This window comes from Aphanomyces invadans (assembly GCF_000520115.1).
Source record: "Aphanomyces invadans strain NJM9701 unplaced genomic scaffold supercont1.12, whole genome shotgun sequence".
Lineage (NCBI taxonomy): Eukaryota > Oomycota > Saprolegniomycetes > Saprolegniales > Verrucalvaceae > Aphanomyces > Aphanomyces invadans.
This window is the reverse complement of record NW_008580157.1, coordinates 911987-933214: the sequence shown is the minus strand read 5'-3', so window position 1 is coordinate 933214 and position 21228 is coordinate 911987. Positions and strand designations below refer to the sequence as shown.

The following is a 21228-nucleotide window of genomic DNA, read 5'->3' as shown; positions in this document are numbered from 1 at the left end:
GGCTTGCGATAGCCGTCGTCGAAAATATATGTTGAAACGTTACTCTTTACATCGGATTCAGCAAAAATGTCGTGTAGTTGTTTCAATATATAATCGAAAATTGTCTCGGAATGAAATTCAAAAGTGATACTGATTTCTTGAAATGATCTTGGAAAAATTGAAATATACGCAAGAATTAATTTTTGACACTATGTTGAAATGGTCAAACTGAAATTTGAATTCGCTGCAGGTTGATGGATAGGACGGGCAACGGGTATCAAACCTTGATGGAAAGTACGCGGGAGTTGTCGCCGATTCCGCATGCGAATGCATCAGTGCACCAGCTCGAAACTAGCTCTATCACCCTCGGAAGTGCTTCTGAAACGGGCCATGACGAAGGAATCCCTATGACAGCAGAATGGAGCGACGAATCCCGCGATCTCAAACGTGGACGCGACTCGAGTGACGATGTGGTCAATCATCATCCAATCGAAGGGCCAAATCCCTCCATGAGGTCTGCTCGAAACCCCGGCGAGACATGTTCAGGTGGTCCGAACGACCTCACAACGAACGCTGCGTCTGGAGCCTCGAAGAGTGTGCTTCCAGGGTCGAACTTGCCAGGGATTTCAGGAGCGAAGCGTCAACGAACTGAAATGGAGAGTGCAGCACTGAATCGGGTTGAAACCCTGCGACGTGAGCTGGAAGCGGCTCGACTTCTCGAAGCGCGCATGCGCCACAAGCATGAAATGGAGTTGGCAGACAAGGATGCCGAACTGGAGAAGATCAAACGGCGCCTCAAGCTTACGATGACCGAAGAAAGCGAGACTCAAGCAAATTATCGCCGAGCGAAGACTGAACTCTTTGAACTGCGACAAGCCCAAGACTCCCTTCGCCTCGAATTCGATGCTGCATTGCAGAACAAGGACGATCATGTCGAAGAGTTGCAAGATCACCTTCGGTCAAAGGAGGAAGCATTCAAGCGTGCGGAGATCGAAGCACAGCAGAAGATCTCGTCCCTCGAGGAGAAATTAGCCCTCGTGGCAGCGCAAGCCGAGCCATCATCGTTGCGATCGTCGGTATGGACACACTTGTGCCTTGGTTTCTGACAAACCGACGTAGGTGGTGCAATCGGAGGTCCGTCTCCTTCGCGAACAACTTGCAGAAAAGACGATTCTCGCTACGGCAGGGACGCCTTTTGACGTTTTGAGAATAACTCAAAGTGTAGAATGCGATGGAAAGGCTGAAAGCGGCCGACGAGACGATCAAGGAAGCCAATGACATTCGTGAGTTGCGCCGGCGTCTCGATGAGCTGGAGCGCGCAGAAGGAAAACATCTTGAAGAGGTTGGTTGTTGGCATGGTGTTGGAATCCTCATCAACTGAGTGATATCTCAGCTTCGCCATTTGCGACACCAACTCAAGAGCCATGCTGCATTGGAAGAGAAGGTTGCGAGTTTATACCGTGCGCAAGAACTGTCGGAGCAACAACTTCAAGAGGCGTTTGCCATTCGAGTACGATACACGTGTTGGTGCATTTTCATCTGAAGAAGTCACGTGCTAGGCGGTGCATGACGATTTAGTCGAAGAACAAAAACAATGGAAGGCTGTGTTTGAGCCCGTGTTTGCTGACCCCAAAAGTAAGCTCATCCTTGACACGGCAGCCCGGTAGATGGCATTTCATTCGTTCTGGTGTGCAGAAGGCATCTCGGAAAAGCTCGCGGCTGAACACCCCGCGAAAGCCATATGCCAGTTATTTGCGATCCAACAGCATGATTTGGAAACACTGATCGACGAGCGAGTAAGGCGGGTCACGCCGTGTGTTTAAGATGTCACAGATTGCGGTAGCATCAACTGGAGCGCCAAGTCCAGTCATTGCAAAGTACGGTGGACGCCATGACGAAAGAGCAATTGACGTTGCAATCGACTATTGCTCAACTCGAAGCCACCGACGCTGATCGAATGGAAAAGGTACGTCGAATCCATGCACTCCACCCACGTGACATCCAACGCAGATGAACGTGACGGCGCGGTCAGCCTCTCGCCTCCAAAACACAAACAGCGACTTGATTACATTGCTCAAGTCCTTTGAAGCCACTGGTGGCGGGTCCGACGACCAACTGGCGCTCGTCCAACAACTGGAAACGTCCCTCAAGAACGCCGAAGAGACGATTGCGACCCTCCAAGTCACTCAGCAAACGCTGCCATCGCCCGCATTGCTGGCGAAAACGAAAGGTCGAGTCACCGAGTTGGAGGAAGCCCTCCGTCAAGAAAAGATGACGTCGCTACAGCTTCAAGCGCACCTGGAGCAGGTGCAAGCAAACGCAGCTCTCGTTGAACGCAGGTTGGCCAAGGGCGCAGTCAACCAAGACTCGACCAAAGTGTTGCCACTTTCTACGGTGATGTTTCAAACTGACTTTCCATGCCCACTAATCACGGTTGTGTTTAGAACCCCATGAGCGCATCCAAATCAAAGCTAGAGGTTTGACATGCCCTTGCCTCGCTCTGCCCACTTACTCTTCATGTTCTTCGACGTAGACTGCCGAAATGGCCGAACTACGCAGGGAAAACGAGCGGCTCAAGGAAATTGTGCAAAATGTGAACGTGCAAACGCCTGGTCCAAAAACGATTCTTCCGACGCCGATGAAAAGCGCGTCGACGTCACACGACACCATCGAGGGTTTGCAAAAGATGAACCAGCGGCTAAAAGAAGTGTTCCGAGAACAAATTGCCAAGTACCGCGACGCTGTGTACCAATGCACGGGGTACAAGGTCGACCTCAAGTACCCCGAGTTGCTGCTTCGAAGCATTTACGCTGAAAATGAAGGCGACGAGATCAAGTTTCAGTTCAACAACGGCGAGTTGGAGCTGCTTGAGACGCCGTTCGTCGCTGGACTGGATCAGCGCAACATGGCGTACTTGACCATCTGCAACTCGATTCCGGCCTTTCTCAGCGGCGTCACTCTAGCGCTGTTTGAAAAGCAAACGTACCAGGGGAACTGACAAAAAGCGACGCAGGAATAACGTGGATGAACTGATGGATTACTTGGCTTTACTTGCTTCGTACTCGGTGTAATTGCCTTCGAAGAACGTGGCGTTGCCGTCGCCTTCATACGCCAAAATGTGGGTCGCAATGCGATCGAGAAACCAGCGATCATGCGAGATCACCATCGACACGCCGGCAAAGTCGACCAGCGCCATCTCGAGCGATCTACCGCCGCCATCGAAAAGCAAGTCGACATGACATACCACACTGAACGTACCGCAACGTGTCGACGTCTAAATCGTTGGTCGGTTCATCGAGCAAGATCAAGTTGTGGCCGCCCAGCAACATCTTGGCCAAATGCACACGGTTGCGCTCGCCACCACTCAACTTGCCCACCTTTTTTCAGGCACAAGTCAGGATCGAGTCGTCGGCCCGTGGCACAAGGACACGTACATGTTTTTCTTGCATCTGGCCCTTGAGGTTGAAGGACGCAATGTAGGCGCGGGTGTTGATGCGGTCGCCATTGACTTCGACAAACTCGTTGTCCCCAGAAATTTCTTCGTACACGGTGTTGCGACTCTTCAGTTCCTTCCTCGATTGGGTCACAAACCCCATCTGAACAGTTTGACCTACACGAAAATGCATCACGCCATGCAGCAACGAGGTCGACGTACCGAAGGTGACGGTGCCGGCATCTGGCTCCATGTCGCCCGCAAGGATGTTAAAGAGCGTACTCTTCCCAGCGCCGTTGGGTCCGACAATGCCGACGATGCTCTTGGGTTCGATTTCAAAGCTCAGGTTCTTGATGAGGCACTTGCCATCGATCGTTTTGGACAAGTTCGATACAGACAGCACTTTGTTGCCGAGCCGAGTCGGTCGAGGAATGACGATCTGGCCCTCTTCCTGTCGATGAAAGCTGTCTACACACCACCACCACGACAAATTCTAACATGGCGTACCACGATGGCAACCGCGTACCGTCGTTCTTGAGTTGTTCGATCTGGCGCTGGCGCGCCTTGGACCCCTTCTTGTTGCCCTGGTGTGTTTGCACCCATTCCAACTCCATCGCGAGTTGCTTGGACCGCACCGCCTCGCGCTTCTTGTCCATGTTCAGGCGGCTGCGCTTCTGCTCCAAAAAATACGTGTAATTGCCTTCGTACACGTAGTTGTTTCCGCGCTCGAGCTCGAGAATCCATCCCGCGACGTTGTCCAAAAAGTACCTAATGCCACTTCTTCGTAAGCACTCCTCTTGGCCATGAACGAGTACCGGTCGTGCGTAATGGACAGCACGGTGCCCTTGTAGCTTTTCAAGTACAATTCTAGCCACCCCACCGACTCGGCGTCCAAGTGGTTGGTGGGTTCATCCAGCAGCAATATATCGGGCTTCTCCAACACAAGTCGGCACAGCGCCACACGACGCCGCTCGCCCCCTTCAACAGGTGCATCAGAACGACGTCATGTATGGCACGCACGACCCACCCGATAGGACCGTCACGTCAGAGTCGCCAGGCGGCACGCGCAACGCAGCCATCGCTCGCTCAACTTCGTACGTCAAATCTAACGGCAAGAACTCGTTGTTTCGCAGTGAAGGAAAACAAGCGCATGCGCACCCCAGCACCCCAACAGCTCGATCTTTTCTTGCAGCTTGGCTTGTTCGTCCAGCAGCTTGTCGAAATCGGCATCTGGTTCGCCCATCGCCGCCGACACCTACATGGACGAAGGACCACGGTGAAGATGACTTCGAGCGCGACATGGACAATACGTCGTCGAATTGCTTGAGGAGCGCGGTGGACTCCTTGATGCCGTCCATGACGTTTTCAAACACAGTCTTGTTCGGATCCAACTGCGGTTCCTGGGGGAGGTATCCAATGCGAAGACCAGGTTTCGTCCATCTTTCTCCGTCAAAGTCTTTGTTCACGCCCGCCAACACTTTCATCAGCGTCGATTTACCGCTGCCGTTGCTGCCCAAGATCCCGATCTTCGCGCCATTCAGGAACGCCAAGTTCATATTTTCAAACAACTTTTTGCCGTTCGGAAGACTCACGCCGAGTTCCCTGACGTGCGCAACAAAGTCACCAGGAATACCACCACCAGCGTTGTTCGTTGCACTCATGCAGCGCACGTTGCCTGCGACGGACGTCCGGCCGCGCGGAAGATGCTGCTGCTTGAGGAGGCGCCACATTGGTCTGCTTCGAATGGTCGATCTGGTAGTCGAACAATGCAGCGCTCCCATTGGTGGATTCCCCGAATCTCTTCTATGATTGGTCGATACAAGTTATTGACCTCTGTGATTGGTCAAAACACTTTTTGGCCCCACCAACAACTCAAGAGCGTGCTCGATGTTGCGGTGGGTCAGCGGCAACAGTCGGCGCACGCTGTTGCGGTGCTCGTGCGCTCGAAACTTTAGCTCGTCCCTTGAAGGTATGTCTTGCGCCTTGAAGATAACGTCATCGTCTCTGGCTAAAACGTAGAAGTGACGCCGAAAACGTTGGGCAAGATCTTGGCATCGCAGTTGGATCAAATCCCCGTTGAGCAAACGCGCAACTTCAGCATCGTGGCCCACATCGACCACGGCAAATCTGTCGGCACACTGCTGCAATGATACATGGACTTATTGGCGTGCGTGTAGACACTTGCCGATCGGTTGCTCGAACTCAGTGGGAACATTACGTCCAAAGAACGCGAGTCCGCCCAACACTTGGACAACCTTCAAGTCGAGCGGGAACGAGGCATCACGGTCAAGGCTCAGACAGCATCCATGCTCTACGAAGATAAGTCGTCGAATACGCGGTATCTATTGAACCTTGTCGACACGCCAGGTAGCTGTCCACCACCACGTTGGACATGCTCACATCAACGCAGGCCACGTCGACTTCAGCTACGAAGTGAGCCGGTCGTTAAGTGCATGCGAAGGAGTGTTGCTGCTCGTGGACGCGTCCCAGGGCATCCAGTCCCAAACATTGGCGACGTACCACGCCGCAAAAGAAAAGGGATTGCAGGTCGTCCCGGTCCTGACCAAGATCGACATGCCTCACGCCCAGCCGGAAGAGTGCATGCTGAGTCTGTCTGCGCTGCTCGGTTGGTTTGCTAGTCGAGAACGATCCTGACAGGGATGTAGATGTCGATCCGGAATCGGTACTCCTGACGTCGGCCAAGAGCGGGATCGGCATCACGGACGTATGCATGATGGAGCAGTTCATGACGCTCATGGGGATATAGGTGCTGCAAACAGTGGTGGACCGCTTGCCGCCGCCTGAGGCGAATCGCAGTGCGCCGCTCAAGTGCCTCCTGGTCGACTCGTACTACGACGACTACCGAGGCATTGTTTGTCTCGTCAAGGTGGTGGATGGTCGGATCTCTCCCGGTGACAAGGTCTTGTGTACTCGAAAGTCGACGATTGTGCCGACTGGATTCGGTGTTAGATTGTGAGTGCCGCGACCAAGACGAGCTACGACGTTCAAGAGACTGGGGTCCTCTTGCCCCATCGATCCCCGACGCCAGGGTGGGGGCCGCCTCGTCCATTCAACAACGTGGCTGACTGCTGCAACTGTAGACTCCATGGTGGCCAAGTGGGCTACGTCATTGCAGGTGCCGACTCTCTTCTATGGGATGGAACGTGATGCATATCCAGGCATGAAGACGACGACGGAGGCCAAGATCGGCGACACTTTTTTCCACCCGAGTAAACCCGTCGAGCCGCTGCCTGGCTTCCAGGTGCACCCCATCGACATGGCGGCCATGGAGTTTTACCCCGTCATGCATTAGGAAGTGCGAAGCATGGTGTTTGCGAGCATGTACCCCACAGACGACTGCAACTTTGATGACTTGCGCACGGCCATGGGCAAACTAACGCTCAACGACGCGAGTGTGTCAACTCAAGTCGAAAACAGTGGCGCGCTTGGCATGGGGTACTCCTGCGACTCCTCGACCACGACGAGGATTTACGGATGTATATGCAGGTTCCGATGTGGGTTCTTGGGCCTCCTTCACATGGAGGTGTTTCACCAGCGGCTCGCGGACGAGCAGAACATGCAAGTGCTAGTCACGGCTCCCATGGTGCCGTACAAGATTATCGACGCCAAGGGAAATGAATCCATTGTCGAGACGCCCGCCGACTTTCCCGAGTCGACCAAGTACTACCAAGTGGAAGAACCCATGGTCGAAGCCTCGATCCTGACGCCGTCCGACTATGTCGGCGCCATCCTCGTGCTCACAAACGTGCGGCGACGAAACCTCGGACGAGACTCTCACCGGTCCTTTGATCGATAGGACAAGCGCGGCGTCCAAACCAACATGGTGTACCTCGAAGATGGACGCGTCGCTCTGACTTTTCTCCTCCCGTGGCAAGAAGTCGTGACGGACTTTTACAACGAGCTCAAGACGATCACGTCTGGTTACGGTACGCCTTTGCTGGCTCGATGGATCATGATGAATCGCTTCTTCCAGCATCGCTAAACTACCGCGAAGTGGAGCCCCAAAAGGCCGACATCGTCAAAGTTGACGTTCTCATCAATGGCAAGGTCCTCGACGCGCTCTCCTTTGTGTGCCATCGCTCAAAGGTACGAGTGACTCAGGGCGTCGCCTCCCACTGCATCCACGACAGGCCACCGCGGCCGGGCGAGCGCTTTGCCTCAAGCTCAAGAACGTGATCGATCGCCAACAATATGAGATTTCGATCCAGGCCACGCTGGGGGCCAAGGCACGGCAGATTCTCACTGGTACAGTCCTAGTCTCACCAATTGGTCCAGGTGTTTGCCAAAGAGCGCATTGCCCCATTTCGAAAAGACGTGCTGATCAAGTCGGGCAAAGCCGTGGGCGGTGGCGACATCACGCGCAAACAAAAACTATTGAAGAAGCAAAAGGAGGGGAAGAAGCGCATGAAGACCGTCGGGAATGTCCAGCTGTCCCAGAGCGCGTTCTGGTCTGTCATGTCCAAGTAATGGATGCGCTTTCAAGTGTTTATGGCTTGTCGTGCGTTTGAGCGTCATCCAAGATCCACTGGAGACCTTTGCCAACGTCGGCTACGACCGCGTCTGCTGGGTGCTCGACGTGGTTCCCCACCCCTTGGAACATGCCCGTCTTGGTGAGCACAGACTTCCACACGTCCCCCGCGGCCTTTGCACCCTGCACAACATCGGATTCGTCAAATTGTTGCAGCGCACACCAGCAAGACGTCTCTAGCAAGCTGAACAAGATCGATAGAGGTGGCACTGACCTTGATATCTGTGTACGGGTTGTCGCCCACCATGTAGATCGTAGCAAGCTCTTCCGCGGCAGGGTTCAGTTGCTTTGCGAGAACTTTCTCTGCAAACAAGTACGATGTGCGCTCAGGTTTGCCGTACAGCGTCTGGCGGAGCTTCATGCCCGTCGTTCGAAAGTAAAGGTCCTGCACCCACGGACGCGTTGGAATCCAATTGCGTTGTCGACGGGGGTACCTCCATTACAGCACGGAATGCGCCAGCGCCATACCGCGGCAAGTGGTGTTCGCCGACGTACTGAAAGTCCGAGCAGGCGGAGTACAGGTTAACCTGGGCCCAAAACGAATCATCCAAGGAGGGGAGGGTGCGGCCTTACATGTTGCGCGTCTTCGGCGACCGTGCCGTACTTGCCTTCGTGGGACGTCAACACGTCCATAATGATTTGAATCTCGCGGCCCCAGTATATCGGGTCCATGAGGACAAACACAGCTCTGAAGTCGTGTACGTCGTATTTCCCGTGATGTGGCACCTGCATGAACGGTATGGGGCCTGGAACATTCGCTTGCAGCTTTACCTTGGGGACAGAGATATCGGGATAGCTGGCGGGAAAGTGCGAGTGCAGATCGGACACCGTCACGACATTACGAAAACCGTAATGCTCCATCACGTCCTGTTACCGTTGTCGCCACGTGACATGGCAATTAACAAAGCAAGAAAGTCCATACCCGGGTCTTGTCGCATGACTTGCCCACGGCAAGCACCATGTCGTTTTCGTACGTAGACACGAGTTCTCGCATGGGTGTGTGCGACAGGCAAAGCTGCGTCGGTGGGATGTCAAACTTTAAGATATCCGAGAGCTGCTCGGCCTTCTTTTCTTCTGTGGTGCCACCTCCATTCGTCATGATGGCGTACGGCGTCTTTGTGTCATGGAGGTGTTGCAGAACTTGATTCGCACCAGGAATTGGCAGTTTGCCACGCAGAAGCACGCCATCTACGTCGAACACAACGCCAAACTTCTTCTTGAGTGCCTTCGCCATAGCATGTCGTCGCATCATTTCCCTTCGTTTCGATCTTCGCCATTGAGTCGACGACGGATAAAACTATCACGATTATCCGGATGAAACTGCCACCAGGGCAGTGCGACAATGGCGGCAGAGGTCGGTCAAGGTCTGAGCCACAATCCTTCGAGGAGCGTCGCAGGGGGACAGCCCTGCAAACGTTGCATGCGTTAATTGCCCCATAGGTTGACCAAATGTGTGGGAGCTGTACAAGCGCCACCAGCACGTCACGGCGGTGTCCACAGTCTGTTCCAGGCCCACATGCATTGTGGCTCCAACACGCAGACAGGTTCGAGCAAACAGAAGTTTTTGCGTTATGCGGTGTCCACCCCATGGAGGGATCGTATACCCCTCCGTGGGTATATCACGCGCGCAATGTCCTCGATTTGTTCGCTCGAGTTCGTACATATGTGGCTCACAGACGCGAGGACGCAAGCAGGCAGATTCGGTCCACGCGAGTCAACCTTCCTTGGCCGACGCGAGGGGCGCTGGCGACCACTCGTTGGTGGCTTTGTATAGTCCCGTGCTTACACCGCATCCATCCTCTCTATTCGAGTTCTCCTCAATTTCCGCCCGAGGTTCGTAACCCATCGGCATGCTTTGTCGTAAATTTGAATCCGCAGCTCCAGTGAACATGTGTCGCATGCACATGTCCCTGGCGAGCATACTAATGCCAAGTGACAGGAAGCTAGCCACGGCGTCTTGGAGTGAGCGAGTCATGGGCTGAGACGGCCATGGCTGCCGGCGGTCCAATTTGCCAGCGACAGGACCGACGACCGTGACATCCGTCTTGCCGTTCCATAGACTGGTTGAGCGGGTTGTGTGAGAAGAGGTCGCTTGGGGCACTAGTGAGGCGAGCCGCACCGTCCGATAGAGCGGCTTCTCAGCATGTGGCGTGGCTCTGCGACTGTCAACAGATCATATCGGTGGCGTATGTGTCCATCGAGTGACGGGAGTTGCGCTGGCAGGGGGGGTTCTGCTTGGTGGCAGCCATGACCATGTGTTTTGCCCCATCAAGTCCTGTGGTACACGTGATGCTTCGACGTCGTGGCGAGTGCTCGAAATGTTAACGCATGCACATCTTGGTCGCTAGCGACTGCTGGACTGGAGCTCGTCAGCTCTATGGGTGCGGCTCGCGTGTGGCCTTTCGCAGGAAAGGGCGCGGGGACCAAGGGGGGTCTATCCCCCAACCTCTGCCTTGGTCCCGGCACACACCCTTGATTGATTGGGAGTTGGCTTCGTGAAATAGCCGTGGTCAGTTGGGTCGTCTGACCACATCGGTGCGGCGCATTCGCCGACGGACCCGCGAACGATCTCATGGCGTGTCTTCCGCCGGCAATCCACGACAGCTCGTGAAGCATTCGCGGCCGCCACAGCTGCTTCATCCAACGTCCCATCGTATTCAAAGGTAGTCGCGCTAGCTCTACTCATCTCGGTGCCTATCGCGGTCTTCACGTTGGTTGTGGATCGTGTTGGTCAAGTGAACTCTTGCGCTCCGATTCTGAGAGAAGCCGTGCCATTCACTTGAATTTTGTATAGTACGCGGTCAATCCTGGCACTACGTTTACGCCAACGGTGTAATGGTCATCCGGATAATCCAACGTAGAGAAGCGACAGCGTCAAGCTCGCACGGAGGCGACTCTACCGCCAAGACCTCCACCACGCCTCTCCCTGGACGACTCGTCGGGTATCCCCGATCGGCCATGTTCATCACGAGGGGGTTGGCGATCTGATCTCCAAGATGGCACGACGGCGCATCTTATTTTCGGTCGTCGCGAAAAGAGGGGGCCAATCGCCAGGTTGGAGGTTGGTTTAAACTATTATGTGGAAGTTTGTATATATTTTAAAATATAATGGCCGAAGAATGCTACATTTCCGACTGCCAGCTGGCATCTGTCATTTTCCATTTGGCTCGACAACCCGCACGAGGAAGCGACCCCCGTACAGTACAGCATCTGTTGTGTGACGTGGATCTCGGCCATGATGAACCGCAACGACTACACGTACTCGCCGCCGCAAATGATGCACCACCACCAACAGCAACAGCGCTCCATGTACATGGACAAAGGATCGCACAATGGGGCGGGCGGCGACTTTCACATGATGCCGCCCCACCACACCACGTCGCACCACTCGACGTCGCACCACAGCGCGTTGACGTCGCACCATCCATCGACGTCCCATCACACGTCCCATCACTCGTCGTCACACCACGGCCACCATGGAGGTGGCATGAACCACCACGGCGACTTTGATCACGAGCCGCTCGTCTTGAACAACGGCCCGCCCCACCACAACTTTTACCAACACATGAATCAACCGATGCTCCACGTGTCGACGGACTTTTCCAACGTTCAAGGTATGTCGTCGATGCACAACGGAAGCGACGATATGGACGACAACAAGAGCATGAACGGACAGAAACGGTCGCGCGAGGAGTTGAACCAAAAGGAGAAGAAGCGCATGTTCAAGCTCAACGAAACCATCCACACACTGAAGAAATCGTTGGATGACGCTGGAGTGAGCTGCAAGAAGAACAAGCAATCGATCTTGGACAATACGGCCCACTATATCTCTATGCTTCGCAACGATTTGATCATTGCCAAGCAAAAGGCCGAACATGCCGAGCGAATGTTGCATTCGAGTGGCGGGAGCCAAAGCAAGGGCTACGCGCCTTTTGAACGCTACTTCGAATTCTCGAGCACGCCGACGTTGATCATGTCGATGGACATTCAAGTTATCCGTGCGAACAAGGCTTTCCGCGAAGTCACTGGGTACAACGAAGACGCGTTGAAGAACAAGGACACGCTGCTCTCGTGCTTAAGTGCCGACATTAGCCGCGCTCGAACGCTGGTGCACAACGCGATTGACTCGCGCAAGACGTTGCGTACCGTCGTGCAGAACGCGATCTCGAACGGTCGAGTGACGAGCAGCTTGTCGTTGACCCTTCTCTTCGACCCGCAAGGCAACCCGGAATGCCTCGAGTGCGTGTTGGTTCCGCTGGAGGAGGAGCAGCAGCAATACGACATGCTGAAGGAGGACGTGACGCTGGACGAAGTCAGCAACCTCGTATGAAGAGCATCCCCACCCCAATAGAACACCAGGCGTAGAGTTTTGATATTGCTATACAATATACACCAGTACAATAGTATCCCTCTTCGACGTCCTCGTTGCATGAGCGTCACGGACGCCGATGGACCGGCAGCCACCGCGCCGTCCCGCGAATTCACCGAAGTTTGAAATCCTGTGGTTCAAATGGACCAATCACATTCGATGAAACGAAAATTGGAAAAACGCGAGTTGTTTAAACTCGAGTGATATGTGAGGTGCGCATGCCGCGTCCAAACCCAGCGCCACAAACGGTTGTCGTTGTCCCACCTGTTCCCCTCATGTCGCAATGGAACTTGAAGTCATCGCGAGCTACAGAGAGCATGCAAGATTCGCCGCCACTCCAGCGAGCAATGGACGTACCTACACGAATTTAATTGTCTCTGTGTGATGAGCTTTAGTGAAGATTGTAAAAAATCCTGCCTTCGGGTGGAATCTACGTGATTACTAAAAAGCCACGGTGCATGGCTGATGCCATGGCGTTGGTTTGGACCTGTACCATGGCGAATCCCGTGTGTGGCGAATAGGTCGTGCCATGGAGAAGTGTTGAGATGGAGATGGTTGTGTGTTTACCCATCAAGTGCAAGGTGAGCATCTACCAAGACATTTTAACATAATTCGACGCGTTAAAGAGTTTTAGGTCAAAACTCTATAAATATCCAGCGGAGGAACACATCCCCATCGCACGACGTGGAGAAGTGATCGATGCCGCTGAGCCCGCGGTCGCCAATCTTCAAGTTCCACAGGCCCACCGGGAACACCACTGCGTCAGGCGTCTACGTTAGCCCATATTTATCGTGTAAAGACTGCAATGCGCTCAACTTCATCAACGCTACGCCCATCGGGATGGGATTTGACTTGGTGGCGAAGGGGAAGCCACCTGTCGCTTCTGGCAAGTATATTCTCGATATTCGCCAGAGGTTGGCAAGTCTACGACGAGAAGTTCTTCCCGTGTGTGTCGGGTGTGGTCGAACGATCCATCTCGCTGTTGGTGTTCGCGACTTCACGCCTCAGCTGGCGGAAGAGGCTGCGGCGTTCCAACGGTCTGGCGACACGCGGTACCACGCCGCTGTGCAGCTTCAGGTGTGACGTATTGACATAACGCATCGTGGTGTGTTCATGTTGTACGCGCGGTAGTGTGCGGGGCGGCGCTGGTTGGCACGGAGCGAAGCCCATCGCCGCCGTGTGGAGAAAGCAAAACGAGATGCAGTCGAGCGAAGGGCAGCCGTCACTGTTCAGCGCCGAATGCGAGGAGTCATCTCGCGGCAGACGACACGAATTCAATCGGGCATTTGCATCATTCAATGGGCGCATCCGATGATGAAATCGATCGTGCTGGACGAAAGCAAATGGGACTCGTCCCGACCTCCGCTCTTTTGGTTCGAAGGTGACGACCTCACGTTGATTTGTACCGATTATCGCAACTACCTCGATCGATGCGGCCCCCTCATGACGTACTGCATCCAGCGCGATCGCCGTGGCATTCTCATGCCGTGGTAGACTTCGTCGATTTGAATCGAACGTAGTCCAGTTTGTCCACCGCATCAACGAAATGGAGCGGAAGATGGCGACGCGGATTCAAGCGCAGTGGAGGTGTCCGCCTTCTCTGGCCACTTCGGACTCTGACCATGCCACACCTACGTAGAGGTCTCAAAGCTCGGCGTGAAGTTGCGACTCTCAAAAGTGCGATGGCTGTCCTCGAAGAAGTCAGGTTCAAGGCTGCCGTACTCATACAACGCACGGTGCGGAGGTACGCTGGAGGCAAACACACTCGCCGCCACAGCTTCCAGCGCCGCCAGGAGAAGATTCGGCAACGAGCCAAGCTGGACAACCTCAAGCGACGTCGCGCGAATGGGTTACGACGGGACGTCGATCAAGTTAACGCCATGTACCAAACTTACCGCCGAAACGCCGACCGTGTGGCTGCTTGGGTGGTAAAGTCCAATCTCTGCCGTCGAAGGGTACCCTTGTCAGCGAAGTCACAAATATGCTCAGGTCCCAAGCAATGCTGCATGCAATCCCATCGATGCACAGAGAAAAACGCAGGCATTTGCAGCGTTCGCGAGCGCGTATGGATCGTCGGCATCCCGTGCGACACTGCGGCATCGGACAAAACACAAGGAGGCATTACGACAAATTCACGCATTCGTCTCCAAGAGCTGCATCGGTCTTTCATAGAGTCCCCCACAACCGCCACCAGCGACTCTGTCACACGCCCACATCCACGCGGCGGTGGCGCAGCCTTCTCCTCCTCGAATCTTGTGCCGTCGTTCCACCGCGGCGCTTGCGTCATGCTCAGTAGAAGCAGAATGCATGTCCCTCTGTAGAGTGCATGCGCCTTGGGGGTGCCAGGGTGTTGGTGTAATTGCACAAGTTTTCAAATCACTATGGAATAATGTATTGAAGCCACCTATTTTTAATATATACCTTCGAATTGTTGTTCGATTTGGCCGCGGAGAAGCGGATTTTCGGTCCGTCGGCGAGGACACATCGAGATGCGCTCGCTACTTCTGGGTGTTGCGGTCCTTGTGGGGCAGCTCTTCGGTACAGACGGTGTCCTTACAGCAGATGACATTGTCTTGTCCTGCACTCCTCTCGCGAAAACTCCTGTGACGCTTCCCTCCGTTGGGTACTGCGGCATCGACATGCTCTTGGGCATGGAGATCAAAGTGGCGCTTGACATCACGTCCATCGACAACGTTGACACCAAGTGTACTCTGAACAATATCCCGCTCACGAATGTGTCGCTGGTGCAGAAAGACTCGAAATGGAAGGTGCGCTTGGGGTACACAATTCAACTGAGCGATCCAGACTCGGACGCAGGCGTGACCGAAGTCAAATGCACTGTCGCCCGCACGAACGAGACGCTTACGTCTCTCGTGGAGACGCTGCCCATCACCATCTACGCTTATCTTCCCGAAATCGACTCGTTCGAGATTGTTCCACCAGTCTCGAATCCCGCGTTGTCAACACGCTCTCCGTCCAAGAATAAAACCAACTTGAATCCTTCCATCGTTGCGCTTGGCATCGGGACCACTGTCGACTTTACAGTGAGCGTCAAATCCAAGCACGATGTGTCGGGGTCATGCCTGTTGCAGCCTCAGAATCAAGTGGTCTCCATCGCGTCATCCAGGGGACAGTATGTCGTGCGCGCCGGCGACCCGTACATCGGTGTCGACTCCATGACGTACTCGTGCAACTTGACGGACGTTGCAGGCAACGCCGCCCATTCTGAAGGCAAGGTCATGTCTCGTTCGGTCGTCCTGGACGGCACCCTTCCCGTCCTTGATAGCGTTTTCATGGTGTTTTCGTCGGAGACCCCTGCCAAAATCGGTAGCATGGTCACGCTGACATTGAAAGCGCAGAACGCGACGTCCGGGTACACTGGAAATTGCTCCGTCAACGGAGTTGGTACGTATCACGACCAAGGGGCTCGAAGGCGAGACTGAACCTGTCACGCCTAGGGCCCCTCGAGCTTGTGGAACAAGCAGACGACAAGAAAGGTTTGTACCTGGTCCAGTATCATGTCGGGTCTGGCGACCACGATGTTGGCGTGAATCAGACGCTCCCTGTCGAGTGCAAGCTCGCCAACGTGGCCAAGAACTCGTACTATTACACAACAGCCCTGTCGTTGAACTTTGCCATCGACGCCAACCGGCCGCAGATCGTGAGCACGAAGCTTCTCTTCTCGTCGGACGATCCTGCGCAGGAGGAGAGTGTGATTGAGATTCAAATCGTGTCGTCGCACGAACCAAAGCCCCTCGTCGTGCACAAGGAATCCTGTTCGATCAACAACGTGTCGGTGGTACGTGTTTTTCACAGCTTTTGTGGTGGCGCGGACTGTACATAGCGTTGGAATAGGCGCGGAGCTTTACTCGATCGAGCGCTGACACGTACCTCCTCACGTACGTCGTGGGCAAAGGCCAAGCGATGTGGAAGCCTGGGAAGCTCCCGATCTACTGCGTTTTGCAAGACCAAGGCGGCAACACTGTGGTTTGTGCGCGTCGATTGACTGTCTTACGTTGATGCAAAAGGCGGTGTGTAGGTGGTGAACCAGTTCACCGACGACAACACTCTGTTTGCCCGTGAAATGAAGCCGCACGAGTTTGACCCGACCAAAGATTTCGGAGCGTACTTGCCCGACAAGATGGTGCTGCTGTCGTTCTTGATCGTGGCAGTGGCGTCCCATACGATCAGCAACTTTTGCCCGTTCGTGGGACTGCCACGGATCACGGGGTATTTGGCCACGGGGATCATCGCAGGTCCGTTTGTGCTCAAGCTGATCACCACGGACGAGATCGGCCAGATGCGGTGTGTTGTATCGTATGATTTCATTCTTGTGCTCACGGTGTAAAAACGTGGATAGTTTTGTGGATGAATTGGCGCTGGCGTACATTGGGCTGGCCGCCGGCGCCAAGCTGCATTGGGTGGAAATGCGTCGAAAGATCAAGAGCATCTTGTCAGTCACGCTGTGGCTGACTCTGTTTGAATACGTCATTGGGACGCTCACGATCATCGTGCTGGCCAACTACCTCGTCTTTCTTCAAGCCACGACCACGATGGAGTGTTATGCGATTGCGATGTTGGCAGGGTGCATGATGATCGCGCGGTCGCCGTCGTCGGCCCTCGCCGTCATCGAAGAAACGGGATCGCAGGGCCATTTTACGACCTTCATCTTTAGCGTGACGGTGCTGTGCGACATTGTTGTCATTGTTCTCTTCAACATCAACAGCATGATCACGGAGGCGTTTTTGAGTGACAAGAGCATCAGTTTCCAGAGCGTGATGGAGCTTGTGGCGCAGATGGTCATCTCCGTCGCTGTCGGCATTTTGTCGGGCAAGTTCATGTCGTATGTGATTCTGTGGCGCACGCCGCGTATCAGTCGCCGCAGCCGGATGCACAAGTTGCTCCAGTTCTCCAAGCAACTCGTGATCCTCATGTTTGGCTTCAGCTTGTTTGTACTTGGGCATTTGTGCCACCCCTGGCTGGAATCGCTCATGTGCTGCATGGTGGCCGGGGCGACGCTGTACAACTGGAACCACGGATCGAACCGTGAAGAACTGAATCTCCTGTTGAAATCGATGGCCGACTTTGTCTACGTCGGGTTCTTCACCCTCACGGGTGCATCCCTCGAACTCGACATCCTCCTCAAGGCAATGGCGGTGTCCGTTCTGCTCTGTCTGACGCGCGTGTTTGCCATCTTCCTCGGCAGCTACATTGGTGGCGCCCTCGCCCATGAAAACTCCATGCACAACCGGGTGTCGTGGATGGCGTACATCACGCAGGCCGGGGTGACGCTGGGGTTGGCCAAGAAGATCCAGCTGCTGTATCCCGGATGGGGCAGCTACTTAGCGACGATGATTGTGTCGGTGGTTATTTGCAATCAACTCATCGGCCCGCCACTGCTCCGCATGGTGCTGCGGTATGTCGGCGACTGCCGCGAAAAGGAGAACGGCAAAGTGGATGGTCTCCGCGCGCTCATCTTGGGCGACGACGAACGGCTGGTCGTGGTCAACTCTGCAAAGCGCCGTATGAAGAACTGCGGGTGGGAACCGTTCAGTTTCTGCATGAACATGAAGGACGTGCAGGATCCCATCGAGATGAACGTGCAGATCCGAGAAGCCATGAAGGAGCACGAACCGTTGGACGTGGTTGTCGTCATGATGAGCTCGGACGTGTTCAACTACCGCGTGATTCGGAACGTGGCGCAGATTTGCACCAAGCTCAAGCGAGTCAAGATTCTCCGCATCGTCGTCAACGTCGTCGGGGACGCCGCGTCCAGCGAAGACGAAGATTGGGCATCGCGATTTGCCAACATGCCGTTCAACGAAGAAAACGGCGATGCGATCGATGTCGTTGTGGTCGATCGAAACGAAGCGACCGACATGTTGATCGAGTTGGCCGCGTGCGGCAAGCTCATCAACCAGAAGGAGGTGCTGTCCCCGCGGGCCGACGACACAGACATGACAGAGGAAACGAGCGTGATCAAAGTCAGTTTGTCGAGCAAGATGCGGCAGATGCTGTGGGTGTAGCACGAATCAAGTCGCGCCTCCGAAGCATTTATAATGTATACGAAGCTGGATGAGTATGAATGGGCGGATGTGAGCGAAGGACTTGCATATGGTGCTGGTTTACAGGCAGGGGGAGGTGGTCTAGGCTAGATGGAGGGGGTTCGATGTCGCCGAAGTCATCGTCTACGTTTTCCAGACCAAGACGGATACGCCGGATGCGACGCTGAAGTACACGTATGTCTTGATCTCGTGCGTCACGTAAGCCCCAAAGGAGAGCCCGACGACACAATTCCATCCACGGCCGTATTCTTTCTCCATGTTCCTGCGAACAAACTCGGCAATTGTTGAAAACGTCTTGCCAGACTACATCGACGGCCCCATGTGAGAAAGAATGCAATTCGAGACGAACATACCGCCACTTGGAGCTGGAACGCATCCTTGGCCGTCGCCACAACCTTTTCCAGCATGACGTCGGTCATGTCTTCCGCGAAGACGACGGTCTTGTAGAACTTGTCGTTGGACTTGGCCATCGTTCCACGCCGCGGCCGATGGTGTTTGCAGAAACGTCCCTTCGTGAAAAAGATTGCAAGGTGTGGAGAACGTCCATTGGTCACTTATTAGCCAATGAAATCGATTTGTCGCGATTTTCCAGTGAGGAGTCCTCAAATTCCACCAATCCTTCCTGAGAGAAATAAAGGAATGCACCAATCAAAGGAAAGGTCTGCACGGGAAATTGTTTCTATTAGTTCGGCCTGAGAATCATGCGGACGTCTACTTGGTTCGCGTGATGACGAGCTGTGCCAGCTTCACCAGCGCATCACGAGCGGGCGACGGAGAAAACTGATGCGCCGCTTGACATGCCAATTCCGCCTGTGCGATCGCCAAGTCCTTGGACTTTTGCAGTCCAACGCTCTTCTCGACAAGGTCAGCGGCTAGTTCAATGTCTCCTTCCGACGAAAACTTTCGTGCCACGAGTTCCTTCAAGACGGGAAACTCTTCTTGGGCCAAAAGGACGGGGGCAGTTGCCAAGCCCTAAAGCGTCATTGCTGTGAGATCCTTGGGAGCGTGACCTGCAGTGTACCGCTTTGAGATCGGCCAGCATAGGTTTGCCAGTGTTCTGGCCACTGTAATCCAGCACGTCATCAATGAGCTGAAAGGCGAGCCCGAGGTGCCGACCATACGCAAATCCGAGTTCGCACACACGGTCGGTATGGTCTCCCAGCACGAGCGACGCCTTGCAACTATTGGCCATGAGCGAGCCGGTTTTGTAGTAGTTCTTCCGCAGGTAGTATTCAAACGGCGAGATGGCGCCGCTCTTGTCAGCATGACGCATCTGCATGACTTCTCCTTTGACCAAGTGCTCGATCGCAGTCGACATGAGTTCCACGGCCTACGCAAGTTGTCCATGAGAGGACATTGAAGGGACTCTGTGAGAGACCGACCTCCAAACTGCGAAGTCGAGCGAGGCAGATCGACGACCGAGCGAGCAAAAAGTCGCCTACGAATACCACGCGGAGCCATCAACACCACAAATGTGGACCTCCAAAGGACTGCCGTACCGGCCAGAATCGAAAGCTTGGACCCAAACACCTTGTTGACAGACTGCATGCCACGTCGGGTATCGGCTTCGTCGATCACGTCGTCGTGCAGCAAACTCGCCGTGTGGATCATTTCGCTGCATCACATGACAACTCATGAGATCACCAAGAGTTGGAGACCATGGTCGCCTACGTAATTTCCGCCAAGCGCTGCTGCGACGCTGCAATGTACTCGGCTGACTTGGGAAATGTCGACTGACCAGCAAGACGGTCAGCCTCCGCTGCCTGGGACAGCAACAGGATCATGGTCGGCCGGATCTTCTTGCCACCGTCGTTCTCGAAGAAGTACCTACACCAAGTCAGCGTTTGAAGCATGCACATAGCACGACACGCACTTGGCTACGGCTTCCAAGACGGGGTGGTCCGATCCCAAGATCATCTTGATGTTGGCCGATACAGACACGATGCTATCCTTGACTAATGCGAACGGGTCCACGTTCATGGGTTGCCGAATGTGTTGAGTTGAATGGGATCCGTTGATGGGTCTACCCATCATGCTGTCAGAATCACGCCATCGCACTGCAAGACTACTTACAAGTCAAAGTTGTCGACGAGGTTGAACGAGCGCTCTCGCATGGCGGCAGTAAACCCTGGTGAAGGGTCCAGAATGGACAAAGTCGGCTCGTCCTAGAGACATCGCGCTAGAGCTGTCGATTCCTAGCGCGGTCAATTTCTTACCACGGCACCAGCACTGAGCCACAGATTCGTGTTGCCTTCAATATCGACACTCTGTTGCAACGACCCTACCACGCGCTTCATGGCAGTGGTTTGGAGGCTGCTGAAGTTGCGGATGGATGACCCTACATGCGCACCGCTGAAGCTGCAAACAGGCCGCAGGACGCCATACCGGAACGAAGGAACCGCTGCATGATGCAAGTGGTCGACGGCGCGGCGGAAGGAATGAACGGCACCGAAGGCGTGGTGCGTCGGCAAGCGATTATTGTCGGTTATTGGTCACGATGAGTTTTTTCGGCCGTTCGAAGTTCGGTACCCATTGATTTCACAAAAATCGTTAAAAATTCACCCGAAACTCGAAAAATCAGCGAGATAGGTCAACGAAGTGGGTGCGCCATGAAGGCAATGCCTTGCACTGATCCAGGCGTCCACGAGCTGAAGGTCGGCATAACGTTACTTGCCATCTCCCATAACAAGCACTCACGAAACCTTGTTTGGCATAGCCGCGATTCCTGTAGGCCAATCTTCGAACGGCCACGAAATCACTGGCGGCAATTGTCGTCGCAACGAAAGGGCAAATTGAAGACGGGAGGCTGGTGTGTCCGGATAAATAAGCCAAT

At 54.4% G+C, this 21228-nt stretch overlaps 9 protein-coding genes across 16 annotated transcripts; 5 read left to right on the top strand and 4 right to left on the bottom strand.

Moving 5' to 3' along the window:
* Nucleotides 1–218: 218 nt before the first annotated feature.
* Nucleotides 219–3025, top strand: H310_06845 (hypothetical protein). The gene is made up of 10 exons (XM_008872050.1): nt 219–1055; nt 1099–1161; nt 1205–1321; nt 1373–1489; nt 1539–1614; nt 1675–1775; nt 1823–1945; nt 1990–2373; nt 2424–2456; nt 2513–3025. The coding sequence occupies exons 1-10, from the start codon at nt 234–236 to the stop codon at nt 2975–2977; spliced, it is 2301 nt and encodes a 766-aa protein (XP_008870272.1). The 5' UTR covers nt 219–233; the 3' UTR covers nt 2978–3025.
* On the bottom strand, nt 3017–5161 carry H310_06844 (hypothetical protein; the record flags this gene model as incomplete). The annotated part of the gene is made up of 9 exons (XM_008872049.1): nt 4723–5161; nt 4571–4667; nt 4440–4517; nt 4228–4390; nt 3939–4180; nt 3635–3880; nt 3414–3589; nt 3238–3356; nt 3017–3185 (listed from the first exon to the last, which is right to left on the bottom strand). The coding sequence occupies exons 1-9, from the start codon at nt 5140–5142 to the stop codon at nt 3017–3019; spliced, it is 1710 nt and encodes a 569-aa protein (XP_008870271.1). The 5' UTR covers nt 5143–5161.
* A 105-nt stretch (nt 5162–5266) lies between these two features.
* Nucleotides 5267–8231, top strand: H310_06843. Of its 2 annotated transcripts, XM_008872047.1 has the most exons (15): nt 5274–5381; nt 5432–5541; nt 5590–5779; nt 5823–6038; nt 6079–6137; nt 6180–6332; nt 6383–6462; nt 6514–6548; nt 6592–6674; nt 6726–6868; nt 6920–7178; nt 7230–7359; nt 7407–7519; nt 7564–7659; nt 7709–8231. In XM_008872047.1, the coding sequence occupies exons 1-15, from the start codon at nt 5300–5302 to the stop codon at nt 7898–7900; spliced, it is 1941 nt and encodes a 646-aa protein (XP_008870269.1). In that variant the 5' UTR covers nt 5274–5299; the 3' UTR covers nt 7901–8231. The 2 variants fall into 2 exon arrangements, with proteins under 2 accessions (XP_008870270.1, XP_008870269.1); XM_008872048.1 differs by having other exon boundaries at nt 5267–5381; nt 5432–5779.
* H310_06842 (TIGR01456 family HAD hydrolase) lies at nt 7920–9213 on the bottom strand (the record flags this gene model as incomplete). Its single annotated transcript, XM_008872046.1, has 6 exons — nt 7920–8084; nt 8176–8346; nt 8396–8488; nt 8535–8687; nt 8733–8828; nt 8884–9213. The coding sequence occupies 6 exons, from the start codon at nt 9211–9213 to the stop codon at nt 7920–7922; spliced, it is 1008 nt and encodes a 335-aa protein (XP_008870268.1).
* A 1908-nt stretch (nt 9214–11121) lies between these two features.
* Nucleotides 11122–12380, top strand: H310_06841 (hypothetical protein). Its single transcript, XM_008872045.1, has one exon. The coding sequence runs from the start codon at nt 11197–11199 to the stop codon at nt 12289–12291; it is 1095 nt and encodes a 364-aa protein (XP_008870267.1). The 5' UTR covers nt 11122–11196; the 3' UTR covers nt 12292–12380.
* A 610-nt stretch (nt 12381–12990) lies between these two features.
* On the top strand, nt 12991–14746 carry H310_06840 (hypothetical protein). Of its 6 annotated transcripts, XM_008872040.1 has the most exons (6): nt 12991–13407; nt 13462–13778; nt 13825–13917; nt 13970–14074; nt 14124–14258; nt 14320–14746. In XM_008872040.1, the coding sequence occupies exons 1-6, from the start codon at nt 13030–13032 to the stop codon at nt 14624–14626; spliced, it is 1335 nt and encodes a 444-aa protein (XP_008870262.1). In that variant the 5' UTR covers nt 12991–13029; the 3' UTR covers nt 14627–14746. The 6 variants fall into 6 exon arrangements, with proteins under 6 accessions (XP_008870262.1, XP_008870266.1, XP_008870264.1 ...); XM_008872044.1 differs by having other exon boundaries at nt 14032–14258; XM_008872042.1 differs by having other exon boundaries at nt 14124–14746.
* A 17-nt stretch (nt 14747–14763) lies between these two features.
* Nucleotides 14764–18430, top strand: H310_06839 (hypothetical protein). Its single transcript, XM_008872038.1, has 5 exons — nt 14764–15735; nt 15789–16129; nt 16186–16317; nt 16370–16635; nt 16691–18430. Exons 1-5 carry the CDS (start codon nt 14820–14822, stop codon nt 18354–18356), a joined length of 3321 nt encoding a protein of 1106 aa, XP_008870260.1. The 5' UTR covers nt 14764–14819; the 3' UTR covers nt 18357–18430.
* Nucleotides 18431–18437: 7 nt separating this feature from the next.
* Nucleotides 18438–18865, bottom strand: H310_06838 (hypothetical protein; the record flags this gene model as incomplete). The annotated part of the gene is made up of 2 exons (XM_008872037.1): nt 18438–18698; nt 18749–18865. 2 exons carry the CDS (start codon nt 18863–18865, stop codon nt 18519–18521), a joined length of 297 nt encoding a protein of 98 aa, XP_008870259.1. The 3' UTR covers nt 18438–18518.
* Nucleotides 18866–19048: 183 nt separating this feature from the next.
* Nucleotides 19049–20869, bottom strand: H310_06837. Of its 2 annotated transcripts, XM_008872035.1 has the most exons (9): nt 20781–20869; nt 20612–20733; nt 20469–20560; nt 20269–20418; nt 20067–20222; nt 19895–20010; nt 19778–19833; nt 19417–19725; nt 19049–19367 (listed from the first exon to the last, which is right to left on the bottom strand). In XM_008872035.1, exons 1-9 carry the CDS (start codon nt 20800–20802, stop codon nt 19107–19109), a joined length of 1284 nt encoding a protein of 427 aa, XP_008870257.1. In that variant the 5' UTR covers nt 20803–20869; the 3' UTR covers nt 19049–19106. The 2 variants fall into 2 exon arrangements, with proteins under 2 accessions (XP_008870257.1, XP_008870258.1); XM_008872036.1 differs by having other exon boundaries at nt 19049–19725.
* Nucleotides 20870–21228: the final 359 nt, after the last annotated feature.

What these genes read in the sequence shown, in the direction of transcription:
- H310_06845 (XM_008872050.1), top strand. Translation starts at nt 234, where the DNA reads ATGGATAGGACGGGCAACGGGTATCAAACCTTGATGGAAAGTACGCGG. An exon ending in AAGAGGCGTTTGCCATTCGA is followed by an intron (nt 1,490 to 1,538) that starts GTACGATACACG and finishes GTCACGTGCTAG; the next exon opens with GCGGTGCATGACGATTTAGT. An exon ending in CATCCAAATCAAAGCTAGAG is followed by an intron (nt 2,457 to 2,512) that starts GTTTGACATGCC and finishes TCTTCGACGTAG; the next exon opens with ACTGCCGAAATGGCCGAACT.
- H310_06843 (XM_008872047.1), top strand. Translation starts at nt 5,300, where the DNA reads ATGTTGCGGTGGGTCAGCGGCAACAGTCGGCGCACGCTGTTGCGGTGC. An exon ending in GAACCTTGTCGACACGCCAG is followed by an intron (nt 5,780 to 5,822) that starts GTAGCTGTCCAC and finishes ACATCAACGCAG; the next exon opens with GCCACGTCGACTTCAGCTAC. An exon ending in CATCGATCCCCGACGCCAGG is followed by an intron (nt 6,463 to 6,513) that starts GTGGGGGCCGCC and finishes CTGCAACTGTAG; the next exon opens with ACTCCATGGTGGCCAAGTGG.
- H310_06841 (XM_008872045.1), top strand. Translation starts at nt 11,197, where the DNA reads ATGATGAACCGCAACGACTACACGTACTCGCCGCCGCAAATGATGCAC.
- H310_06840 (XM_008872039.1), top strand. Translation starts at nt 13,030, where the DNA reads ATGCCGCTGAGCCCGCGGTCGCCAATCTTCAAGTTCCACAGGCCCACC. An exon ending in CGATGCGGCCCCCTCATGAC is followed by an intron (nt 13,779 to 13,824) that starts GTACTGCATCCA and finishes ATGCCGTGGTAG; the next exon opens with ACTTCGTCGATTTGAATCGA. An exon ending in CGGATTCAAGCGCAGTGGAG is followed by an intron (nt 13,918 to 13,969) that starts GTGTCCGCCTTC and finishes ACACCTACGTAG; the next exon opens with AGGTCTCAAAGCTCGGCGTG.
- H310_06839 (XM_008872038.1), top strand. Translation starts at nt 14,820, where the DNA reads ATGCGCTCGCTACTTCTGGGTGTTGCGGTCCTTGTGGGGCAGCTCTTC. An exon ending in TTGCTCCGTCAACGGAGTTG is followed by an intron (nt 15,736 to 15,788) that starts GTACGTATCACG and finishes TGTCACGCCTAG; the next exon opens with GGCCCCTCGAGCTTGTGGAA. An exon ending in GACGAGATCGGCCAGATGCG is followed by an intron (nt 16,636 to 16,690) that starts GTGTGTTGTATC and finishes AAACGTGGATAG; the next exon opens with TTTTGTGGATGAATTGGCGC.
- H310_06837 (XM_008872035.1), bottom strand. Translation starts at nt 20,802, where the DNA reads ATGCAGCGGTTCCTTCGTTCCG. An exon ending in GGCTCAGTGCTGGTGCCGTG is followed by an intron (nt 20,561 to 20,611) that starts GTAAGAAATTGA and finishes CGATGTCTCTAG; the next exon opens with GACGAGCCGACTTTGTCCAT. An exon ending in CAAGCTTTCGATTCTGGCCG is followed by an intron (nt 19,834 to 19,894) that starts GTACGGCAGTCC and finishes TGGTATTCGTAG; the next exon opens with GCGACTTTTTGCTCGCTCGG.